The sequence below is a fragment of the Rhinichthys klamathensis genome, unplaced genomic scaffold (assembly GCF_029890125.1).
Source record: "Rhinichthys klamathensis goyatoka isolate OS25496 unplaced genomic scaffold, OSU_Roscu_1.1 h1tg000523l_1, whole genome shotgun sequence".
Taxonomy (NCBI): Eukaryota; Metazoa; Chordata; class Actinopteri; order Cypriniformes; family Leuciscidae; genus Rhinichthys; species Rhinichthys klamathensis.
Window position 1 is genome coordinate 2,096,488 of NW_026607002.1, and position 12,440 is coordinate 2,108,927.

General features: G+C 38.9%; 3 protein-coding genes across 4 annotated transcripts in view; all 3 read right to left on the reverse strand.

Annotated features, from left to right (window-relative positions):
• The window catches only part of LOC130073047 (gastrula zinc finger protein XlCGF57.1-like), a 754,620-nt gene that overhangs the window by 633,122 nt on the left and 109,058 nt on the right, over positions 1-12,440 (reverse strand). The window lies entirely within an intron of this gene.
• LOC130073068 (gastrula zinc finger protein XlCGF7.1-like) overlaps positions 1-12,440 on the reverse strand; it is a 277,485-nt gene that overhangs the window by 156,006 nt on the left and 109,039 nt on the right. The window contains exon 1 of one of the 2 annotated variants that reach the window (XM_056238494.1): positions 10,294-10,396. The exons of the other annotated variant lie outside the window; for it this stretch is intronic. The gene's annotated coding sequence lies outside the window, so the exon portion shown is untranslated. Of the gene's footprint in view, positions 1-10,293; positions 10,397-12,440 lie in introns of those variants that run through there. 2 annotated transcript variants of the gene reach the window in all.
• Positions 5,935-6,750, reverse strand: LOC130073137 (gastrula zinc finger protein XlCGF7.1-like). The gene has a single exon (XM_056238567.1). The coding sequence runs from the start codon at positions 6,748-6,750 to the stop codon at positions 5,935-5,937; it is 816 nt and encodes a 271-aa protein (XP_056094542.1).

A 12,440-nucleotide genomic window follows, 5' to 3' on the forward strand; every position in this document is an offset into this window, starting at 1 on the left:
AGTATTGTTTGTATTTGAAAAGAGAAGCATTACTTGTGATATGTGCTTACCGATTTATTGTCTTGAACTTCGATCTAAGTTACCTATGCTTTGACCCTTGATTTATTTCTTAATTTAGCTGTTAGCTGGGAATTAGTCTTTCTTGGCCAAGAAGATATTATATTTAATAGAATTAATAATTGTTTATGCCTTCCGTTCATTGGATGAACTGATAAACTGATCATACTATTGATTTTGCTACAGTAAATTCTGAAATTAATTCAATTATTAATTATTGATCATAATCCGTTATGAATAATAATTAATTATATTTATACGTGCGTACAATCGCTACAATGCATACCCAGTGGGATCTTCAGATGGTGCTTAACAGCCTGCGTTTACCGCCTTATGAACCACTTGAACAAGCTGATATTAAGAGTCTTTCGATGAAGACTGCTTTTCTCTTGGCTATAACGTCAACCAGAAGAGTAGGTGAGGTTCATGCCCTCTCGGTGAGTCCACAGTGTCTCAGATGGGGGCCTGAGTACAATCAGGTTACACTCTGGCCGAATCCAGCTTTCCGACCTAAAGTGTTGTCTGATCACTTTGTGAACCAGCCCATTCAACTTGCGGCGTTTAACCCCCTGGGGTCGGTGGCGCGATTGTCTCGCTTTTTTTCTTATCAGTGCAAAATAGACTCAAATATTTCCGTCTCTTTTTGTCATACAGGCAAGTGTTATACATCATTCAAAACTGTTAAATGTCTTCTTTTATTTGTGTACACTAATAATAAAAAAAAAAATGTTGTGTTTTTCGTAAAATAAAGAAATTAAACATGATGCGCGTTTTCCTTTCTCTCTCAATGTGAAGTTCATTCTGAAACATGACAGAATATGACCTGTAACTCAGCAAATGCTTGTCACTGTGACATGAAACATATGTCTTTACAAAGCTTGAAGTCTCCATTTTTAAATTATGTAAATCATATCAAAAACAAATATTCTCTGTTTAAGTAATTCGTATGAAAGCAACGACAGGCTGAGCTGATTAGTGCTAATGTGACCACGCCCACACGCGTGCGAGCTGTTCATATGCAAATGATCAGATTTCAGCGTTGCAATGATAAGATCTTCATTCTCGCTATCAACATACTGTCATCTGCTTCCTCAATGCTCATCAAGGCAACATTTTATGTGATGGGAATAGATCTAAATACTTTAAAAACTTCTCACGATTCGTTAATCTCGACAGCTGTAATAGTAAAAACGTATAATAGCTGTAGTAAAAGTATTCGAGAGAGTTTCACATGTAATATCTATTTCATATGCAAGCATGTCAGCCAATCACAGCAGTGGGCGGATACACTGAATCCCACAGCAGACACGCCCCTTCAAACAGAGCGTTTAAATCAGAGGCTAAAATCAGGCTAGGAAAAATGCCTTTTATTTCTAAATTATGACTGTTTTTGATCTAAAAAACATTCTAACATTATAAGGGCAACCCAGGAAACATTATAAAATAATAAAATAACCCCATTCTAGGGCAACTTTAAACATTGTTGTCATTATATTTCTGGTCTATTATTTTCCATTTTTACTTTTATTTACACACATACTAGAGTGGCTCTATAATTTCATTGTACTTAAATGCAATGACAATAAAGGCATTCATTCATTCATATATTACACAATTTACACATATTAAAATAATATTTTTGTGCTGGTGCCTATGAAAATAGTTCTGTACAAATGAAATGTATTAATTGTATATTTAATAAAATAATGCAATAATAATAATATATTATAATTATTTAAAAAATATTTTTAGCTTTACTCTGCCTATTTTTTTACTCCATTTACTCTGACTGATCCGATCAGTAACCGAAGGACTAGAAAGTTGTTTTAACCATTCATTAAAATGAATCGGTTTAAATGAGTCAATAGTTCGCGAATTGGACTTGTCATTATCGGATGTGTTTGCGTTGTGTGATTATCCCGGCAGCTAGGAGATCCCACAAGATTTGTGTCAACACAGAAAACATTTAATCACTGGGTAGGTTTTTTCGTTTATTTAAAGTGTGGTTTATGTCAGCTGAATGTGCGGAACGTTTTTCAGAGAAGATAGGGTATTTTAGCACAATTCACACCCAGCGGTAATTCAGAAAAAAAAAATATCGGAATCCTCTACATGAAACTATGGTCTTCCGACCTTTTACCATCGTGTCGATTTATTTTGATTAATATGTGCCAGGGAGAGAGAGCAAGACAGCGCTTAGGAGATGCTGAAGCCTTGTTTATACTTTCGCCTGGCTCCGAAGAGAAAGAGTGTGCACGCTACCGGGGCTCTCTCTCTGCTCGTTCTTCAGTTGCACCCTGTCACACGCGCAGCAGTTCGTCTACATTACTCACCGATCAAATAAGACTATGGCGGGACAAAAATTCGCTTTGAATCAGGAGCATCGATAAGAGGACTCGTTAACGTCGAGGGCATACAATATCGATGCGATGGTTCATAAAACTTAGAACCGTTTCTCGAGTGAAACCGGTTTTCAATTCCCATCCCGCAAACACAACAACTCCGTCATGTCCGTAGCCATCATCCCAGATATTTTATAACATTACAAAATGCAATTGTATTAATAAACATTTTATTACATTACTATTTTGGTATGAACATTCACCCGCCAGTGGGGCGGATAGCCTTTTGAGAATTACTCACCAAATGGAAAATCTACCCGCATTTGGCGCTTGCCGGGTGTTAATTTCGGACCCTGATCGGACTACTCCATCGAATTCCGCACGTTGGCGGCCGAGTACCAATGGAACGAGGAGGCACAGTGGGACATGTTCCTGCGTGGGCTGGCTGACCGTGTTCAGAGAGAAATTTACATGTTGGATCTTCCTCCGAAGTTGAACGGACTTATCTAGCTGGATCTCTGCCGAGAAGACCTCATCACCATCGTCCATGCTCCTCCCGGTAAGACTAAGATGGGCAACCGGCACAAACACCTATCAAGCTTTACTGGACTCAGGAGCAGAAGGGAACTTTATAGACAGTAAGCTCGCTCAGAGACTTCAGATTCCTGTTCATTCACTCACTTGCAAGATATCTGTTCACGCACTCAATGGACTAGAGCTTCCCAGTATTTCACACACTACTGAACTTATTACACTCATCACTTCAGGCAACCATGCAGAAACAATACCATTTCTCCTCATGGACTCACCATTAGCTCCCAAAGTCCTCGGCCACCCCCGGCTCACTGAACATAATCCCCGGGTGGATTGGCGCTAACACTCTATTTTGTTATGGAGTACACAGTGTTATGAGTCTTGTCTTGTGTCTGCTTGTCCGTCTCTGTACCTGTTACTGTGTTTCAGGAGGAGGCAGGGGATTTATCTAACGTGCCCGTCGAGTACCAGGACCTGAAGGAAGTGTTCAGTAAGTCCCATGCTGCTTCTCTCCCTCCGCACCGTTCCTACGACTGTGCCATAGACTTAATGCCAGGTAAGTCTCCGCCTAAAGGCAAGTTATACTCACTCTCTGTTCCAGAGAGGGAGGCCATGGAGAAATATATTTCTGATTCTCTAGCTTCGGGGTTCATCCAGCCTTCCTCTTCTCCAGCGGGGGCGGGGTTCGAGACCTTGTATTGACTACCGGGGGTTGAACAACATCACGGTAAAGAATACTTATCCTTTGCCGTTGATATCTTCAGCCTTCGAGAGGTTGCAGGGAGCATCAGTCTTCACTAAGTTGGATTTACGTAATGCTTATAATTTGGTCCGCATTAGGAAGGGGGAAGAATGGAAGACTGCTTTTAATACCCCCAGGGGGCACTTTGAATATTTGGTCATGAAGTTCGGCCTGTCCAACTCCCCAGCGGTCTTCCAGGCACTCGTCAATGAGAAGGTTAAGGCTATAGTAGATTGGCCAAGTCCAGATTGCCGTAAGGCCCTACAGAGGTTTCTGGGGTTCGCCAACTTCTACCAGCGTTTTATTCGCAATTTAATCCAACTAGCCGCTCCTCTGACTGCCTTGACCTCCCTCAGAACTACGTTCAGGTGGTTTGATACAGCGGAGGCTGTATTCACCAATCTTAAAAACGGCTTCGTTTTGGCTCCCATCCTTGTAGCCCCAGATCCGTCACGTCAGTTTGTGGTGGAGGTAGGCGCAGTTCTTTCCCAACGTTCGTCCACAGACATCTGTGCGCGTTCTTTTCTCATCGATTATCCCCTGCCGAACGTAACTATGACATTGGTAACCGTCAGTTGTTGGCAGTCAAGTTAGCGTTGGAGGAGTGGCGCAACTGGTTAGAAGGGTCGGGGTTACCTTTTATCGTCTGGACTGATCATAAGAACCTAGAATATATCAGAACTGCCAAAAGACTCAACTCCAGGCAGGCTCGGTGGGCTCTTTTTTTTCGGTCGTTTTGATTTTTCTCTTTCGTACCAGCCGGGTTCTAAAAACATCAAACCCGATTCTTTATCACGTATTTTTGACCGTTCCGAACGCCCGACCACTCCCGAGTTTATTTTACCAGAGAACCTATTTGTCTCCACACTCACGTGGGAGATGGAATCGAAGGTCAAGACGGCCTTAGAAGGGGTAACGCCTCCGCCAGGGGGTCCACCGAATCGATTATTTGTGCCGGAGCAGTTACGGTCTGACGTTATTCAGTGGGGGCATTGTTCCAAAGTGGCGTGTCATCCAGGAGTCAATCGTACCAGGTTTTTGGTCAAGCAACGATTTTTGGTGGCCATTAATGGCTCGGGACATTCGCAGTTTTGTTTTGGCTTGCTCGGTTTGTGCTATTGGTAAAACTTCCACACCTCATCGGAGATCATCACCCGCCTGGTTGCCTATCGAAGTCCCTGCGCCACTTGCCAGTTCTGTGTTCCCAGTGTTGTGTGTGTTCTGACCATTATTCTGTTTATTTATAATAAACATCTTACCTGCATCTAGCTTCCCCTCGTATTTATGACAGTTTCATGAATCACGATGGATTCGACTAGTACACAAAATCTGCTCAAAATAAGTACATTTTCATTACTTTTTTGGCCAAAATTGTTTGTCAAAATATAACATTTATATCCATATAGCTAATGACCTTTTTCATAAATAGATAGCAGCTGTAAAACAAGTATCCATTTCATCTTCTCTCAGTGATGTGTTTTTCAGAGTCCATATTATGAGAGGAATCGCCTCTTTAAATATACATAGAAAAACAACTGGAGCCATTTTTCCAAAAAGAATTAGTGTTTACTACTACTAGTTCATTAGCAATGCTGAATACAATGTTAAACCCCTTGATTGAATGAAAACTAAATTAAATCTATTCGTTATACCTGAATAAATCACTAGTTTTATTCATTTTTAATTCTCACATTTTCACAATGTGCAGAGAGTGATTCAATCCAATAAAGTCTTCAATATGTTCTCAATGCATCACCTCTAAACAGCGAGACTAAAAACAAGTTGTTTGTGATATGAATGATATTTGATAGACTATTGTTGCCATTGTTTCAAAATGCCTCACATGTACAATTAAAATAATGAAACCAGAAAGAAACAAAACACATCCCTTCATAAATTATAATGTTTTATGGCGACACACTAGTTTTCTGAACTATTATTCTTGTTCCATCTGTATGAGATGACCATGCACTGCTTGAGCGATGACATTGACACGAATATTTTCACATTGTTGCTTTACTGTTCAGTTCATCTTGTATACAGTAACACTCAGTGTTTACTGCGCATGTGCAACACAACAGAGGATCAATACGGGTGTCGGAAGAACAACACATGCAACACTTACAATGCAATTCACAACCATTTTAACCGGTTCCCCTTGTCAAACATTAAAACTTCAATACTAATTTTAGATTAAATTACTGTATTAAATGTAATTCCATCTTTTACTTATTTACAAGTTATGAAAGTGAACTTTGCTCACTCAGACATCTTCGGGCAATGCTTTTTCTCATGTTTCAGTAGACTAGATGAATGGCTGAAACTCTTCCCACATGAAGAGCACTGGTGCGGTTTTTCTCCAGTATGAATTCTCTCATGATCTTTCAGGTTTCCTGACCGAGAGAAACTCTTTCCACAGTGTGAACACTTGTACGGTTTCTCTACAGCATGAATTCTCTGGTGTGATTTTAAGTTGCTGGATGAAGTGCAGCTCTTTCCACAGTCAAAGCACACATAAGGTCTCACACCAGTATGAATACGCTCATGCGCTTTTAAAGATCCAAGATGTGAAAAACTCTTTCCACATACAGAACAAAAGTGAGGCTTCACACCTGCATGAACTTTAAGGTGTTTTCTTAAGTTTGATTTAAAAACAAATGTTTTATCACACTGATCACAGCTGAATGATCTCACTCCAGAGTGACGGCGCAGATGATCTTTGAGAGCTTTTTTGTAACTGAAGCTCTTTCCACACTGAGAGCATGTGAACGGTTTTTCTCCAGTGTGAATTCTCATGTGATCATTTAAGTATCCTTTGCGAATGAATCCCTTTCCACACTGAGTGCATGTAAAAGGCCTTTCTCCAGTGTGAATCATCATGTGTGTGTTCAGGTTTGATTTACGTATGAAACTCTTTCCACACTCAGAACAGGTTAAAGATCCTTCGACTCCAGATTTTCCAGCTTGTTTCTGCGTGAAATTCTCTTCAGTCTTTGAAACGACTGCATGTCCATCTTCATTTGTGAAATAATGCAGTTTTTGAAACTGATGCAGTTTATCTTCATTCACTTTCATTAGGTCTAAAATAAACAAATTAAATTCACATAATTTAAAGGTAGGGTAGGTGGTTTTTGTCTAGAAAACTTTTTTCCAAATTTGTATAGACTGTCTTTATATATCAATGCATAATTAAAATGTAAGTACTCAAATCTAGTGTTTGTAGTCCTCTCAGGGCTGCAATAAACACAGCTCATTATTCCATTCACTCCACCCCCTCCCTTCTCGGCTCCTTCCAAAGCCATGCCCCCAAAACACATGAACGCACGATGCCGACCGCGGCTCGTCAGCTGGAGGAGGACGCGTTTACCAGCGCAGAACGGAGAGGAGCAGTCCATGTAGTGACATCATGTCAGAATCACAAGTAATAAAATAACTCACTTTATCATTATGAATATAAACAACTAACATGGCTGTTAGTAGGGGTGTGACGAGACGCTTATCTCACGAGACGAGACGAGACACGAGATTGGGTTCACGAGAACGAGACGAGATGAGATTTTTGCTCAATTTTTCAGAAATCCTCAATGAAAAATAGTATGCAGGTGCATTTTTCAATGTTTTAACTAATAATCTTCTAATGCATGTCATTTCAGGTCTACTTTATGAGTATGAATTATCAAATGCATTGAAAGAAAACAATATTCAAGCAAAGGTTTTTATTGACTGGCTTTTCTTCTGTATGATTTCACATGAGTCTCTTCAGACCTTACTGTACATGTAAGAGCTTTCAGAACTTCTGATTGAGGCTGTGTGTGACCTCCTAACTGAACTCCTTTACATACATTTAACAGAGAAATAAAAACAGTATAAATAACAAAAATAAATAACAGTTTTCTCTTAGTCTTAAGTGCAAACAATAAGTGCAACCATAATCAAAGTTAGCACACAGACTCTTTATAATTGTTGTGAAATTGCTGTTTTATTTTGCACCGGCAGTTATAGGGTTAATGCAGTGAGTTCGGAAAAGGCCGGGTAGAGAGAGACGAGGCTGGTGCGTTTATCTCTACAGCGTTCCGATTATAAGTTCAGAAACGGAGCCTCCCTTGTCTGTTGTCCTTTATACGTTACACAGTGCTCTCTCAATATTCGCAGTGCAAACAGAGACCATAGCCGCAAATAAACAGTCCAGAGATGGGTATTGGGAGACGGACTATTGTATGTATGCAGCCTAATTTGTGCGCAATGCACATCAGGGAGCTTGTGTTTTACTTTCACTTACAAAGTCGTGACCGCGCGTATAGGGAGCAGCGGTGCTGAGCGCGCATATTCTAGATTAGAAGATAAGACATACGTTTAGTCTGTTGCGCAACGAATCCTCCGCTTCGCCATCGTCACGCGATCAGTGAACTGGGATTCGTGCTGCACTGATTTCAGCAACTCGTGCTGGATGAGCAGAGCAGACTTTCACATTAGTTTATAATGGTTTTTATTTTTTTTTATAAAAACAACAAAATGATAGTTTAGGCGAATGTGAGTGTAGCGGTGAAATATTCATGGCGATATCGCGAGACAGCTTTTTTACTCGACGAGAAATCTCGTCATATTTAGTCTCGCGAGATCTCGTGGCACGAGATCTCGTCACACCCCTAGCTGTTAGTACTTACTATCAAGCTAGCATATCGATAGGATACTGGTAAAGTTTAAAATATATTGAGTTTGATTCGGTAACGAGCTACTAAAATAAGGCAAACCTATAAATAGCTTCATTGATACACGTTTTCCGTACCCATCAGTTACACTGTGATGAAGGTGAATTTCGCGTAAGATTCATAACATATACGGTGTTTTGCATGTAAGAGCGTCCACGATGAAAGCACTGTTGGCTCTGATGAGGACTACACTCAGAGACAAGTACCGCATCGTCACCGGCTCAAGGACAGGTCCGGGGTCGAGGGCGAAGCAGAGGAGGTCGTGCGAATACTGTATTCCTTTTATTTACTCGTTTGCCTTCGATGACTGTATATGCAGGTACTGAGAATTGTGACTGCTCTTTCTCTGCCATAATTGTTATTATTACTAGCTTCCGTCCGTGCCTCTTCACCTCCTTGAGCCAAACGGGTGCGCGCATGTGGGCGGCTCCTGAAGCAGCAGGGGTGGTAGCCATGGTAGCAAGGGAGAGTGACAGTCGCCCAGCCAATCATTTCATTCGTCCCGAATGGAATAATGAGCTATGTTTATTGCAGCCCTGAGACAGACACTCGATTTTTATAATCTCTTTTTCAGAGTACTTACATTTTAATTATGCATTGATATATAAAGACAGTTTAAACAAATTTGGAAAAAAGTTTTTTAGACAAAAACTACCTACCCTACCTTTAATAAAAGGATACATGAGAAACAAAAACAAATCCAGCTTACTCCTGAATCTACTAGTATCTAGTTTTAGATGTTATTTTTATATGTCAGTTTTCATCCTAATGTTCCTCATCGGTCATTAAAGGTACATAGCGCAAGTCTCTGAGTTTTTGCAGAACTATGCCCCCTCTAGCGACAAGCGGAACTGCAACCAGAGGTGTGCACGCTCATGGACCACACGCACACGCACGCTTGCTCCTTTAAGCATGTATGGGTTAGAAAAACGGGTATTTTTAACATGAAATGTTGCGCAATGCACCTTTAAAGAGAATGAACTAGGAAAACACCAACCTATTTGTTCCTCTGTATCTTCATCTTTTATTCTGCAGGGTTCTTCCTCAATCTCCATCTTTACAATAGTATGTCCGTAGTTTCTCCTGGAGTAATTCCTCCTGCTTGCTTCTTCTTCTCCTGTGGGAAGATGGGAATATTCCCCAGCATTTAAACTCTCATGAACGGCTGTGGAAGCTCACTGACTGAAGGAGTGAATTGTGGTCGTTGTTGCTCATTTAGCAGATGATCATCACACTTACAATCACTCGAGATTATTTATGGTTTAAGTGTTTTGCTCTAATGGCCATTTAGAAACAATTTCATAATTTTAGGTTTTACTGTAAGGATTATGCTGCTATTTTGAACCAATTATTGGATCAAAAAGGAGTTGAAGGCAAACTTTTGTGTCACTAAAAAAAGTAGCATACATTTTTAGCAGCACAGTTAGAAAAATAATATAAAATGTTGTGCTACAATTTGTGTTTACACCAGGTTTCATTTATTAATTACAAAACACAATTTAAAATCTTTACACTTTTTTAGTTAACTATAATCAGTGATGCGCTTATTGTTTGTTATATTTACAACATTGCCGAAAATTAACCATGACTTGTATAGTTAAAGTGTAGAAACCATTGGCTTTTGGCAGATTTATTACCATTTATATGACCAGTTTTAACTGCAAATACAGCGGTTAAACTATGGTAATGGGTTTAACTATAGTAACCATGTTTTTTACTTATTTATTTGTAGTAAACACAAGGTTAATTTTCGTAAGGATTCACTTCTAGTCAAACATAATAAGTAGTCAAAATTTCGGATTCAGGATTCGGATTAATTCGGTAAACACTCTGGCTGGTTAGATTCACTAAAATGAACCGAATCTTTAATAAGCATGTAGATTTATTCTATTAAATTGAATGTACTCACAGTCTGTAAAACAGCAGATTTAGAGCAGAATGAACGGCTGTGTTCCACTTCTCATGTTTATGTTCCCTTCCCTCGCTCACTTCTCTTCTTCTCCTAGACTCGGATGTGTGTCATTGCTTCGGTTGTTCGAGCGCCTCTTCTTCTTCTATTTCTTTCCGGCAGACTAGGCACTGTTAGTGCATTGCTGCCTCCCACTGGTGATAAATACAGTCTACATTAAGGCTCCCCTAGCCTATATTTTCCAATATGGGCCATTCTATAGAATTGGTGCAAACTGCTGTCCCTCATCCAAAAAAACACATTTGAAAAGCATTTAATTATTAAAATCTTAGATGTTTACTAAGATCCTTCAATTATCTATTGAAACCCACAATAATATTTAAGATATCAGCAAGCTTTATATATATATATATATATATATATATATATATATATATATATAATCATCATTTATGGGCCACTTTCAATTAGGAGGTGGCTGTCCCAAACCCTAACCCCTAAATTTCAACTTGTGAAAATGATATTGAAAAATTTGTAGCAAATTTTTCCATTCTTGTTTTTTTTTTTTTACTTATTTTTTAAATGAAGTAAAAAAAATATTTATTTTATTTTTTATTTTTAAATCATGAAACTTTATTTTAAAAAAACGTGTCCTGCATTTTCATGTCACTACCAAAACAGTGAATGTTGTAGTCCATTGGCTGAGACTGATTTTAACCACACCCCTACATTTTTGATCAGGAAATATTCCTGTGTCCCTCTCTGTCATGTGCTATATGGTGAGTAGATTGATCCCATCATTTTGAAGTAAATGTGTTCTAAAGTCTAAAAAATCTGTGTGTAACTTTAAGGAATGTCACTACCAAACTCATTTTTTCTGCTATTGAGAAAACTTTTTTGGCTGTTATTCCATAAAATTTAGTTGTTATATGTGTTCAACTGTTCTGACCAGTGATTGCTAACCATGTGCTGATTAGCATCTTTGAGCTAGGCTCAAAAGTATCTAAAATTGTCATTACCAAAACAGTCACAACCGAAACATGTCTTGAAGTTTCGGTTGTGACATTATTGTTTTGGTAGTGACAAAAGGGAACACATAATCCTTTATTTGGAGGAATAAACTACATTTTAGTACAGTTATGCAAATAATTACCACTGTAGTATGTTTTAGTGTTTTAGTATGCAAGATTCTGTTAAAATTCTGTAATGTGATGAGGTTACAATTACTTAAGGTTGCAGTCCATGATACTACTGTCAGTAATGCTAATTTCTATGATTGAAGCTGCAGTAGGGAGTTTTGAGAAAACGTTGACTTAGCCTGAAAATTTGAATGAGCACAACTTACAGCTTGATTTTTTTCACAGATTATCTGTCTCATATTCTACTGTCAATAATGACAGTTTTAACAAATATGTAAAAAATATTTTTTACAAAAGTTACCTACAGCAGCTTTAACTTGACAGGCAGAATGACATGAAACCCACACCAACATGCCTAAAAAATTTAGAAAAACTACAACAGAGAGACAGAGAATACAAACAAAGGTTGAGGGAAGACCCAGTGAAGTATGAGGAATACTTAAATGTAGCCAAGTGGGATGAGTATCACAAATTATGACACTAGACATAAATTGGTCGTGGTTCCTTTAAGAGATTGTGTTGCGACGCTCACTTTACGGCATTGCCTCCTGTTCTGCAACATGCGCTAGTTTTCAGCGAAGAGAGAGCAGTGATTGCACGTGAGAGCTGCTGGTTTGGTTCATATACACCTATTTAAGGCTTTGTGAGGTAAATATACAGTTTCATTCCCGTGAACAAAATGTTTAAATGTTATATTTACGTATTACATATGTGTGCTCATTGGGAAATGTTTATAGATCGCCTTTTAAGGACGCCTGTGTGTGTATGTGTGAGCTGGATCTGGTTTGATCACGCGTGGGACACGTGCAAAGACTGGGTATGTGTTGTAATAAATGTTAATTAAACTGTTCCTCTTGTTCAAAGCCCAGTGTTTGTGAATGTTTAAATTGGATGTGCATGTTAGAAAACAGTGAGTTATTTTAACATTGAATATATGGTTAAGAGCTACTTAAACGTATTGAATGCTGTGTGAACAGTGTACTAATTTCTCTTTCTTTAAAACTGTAT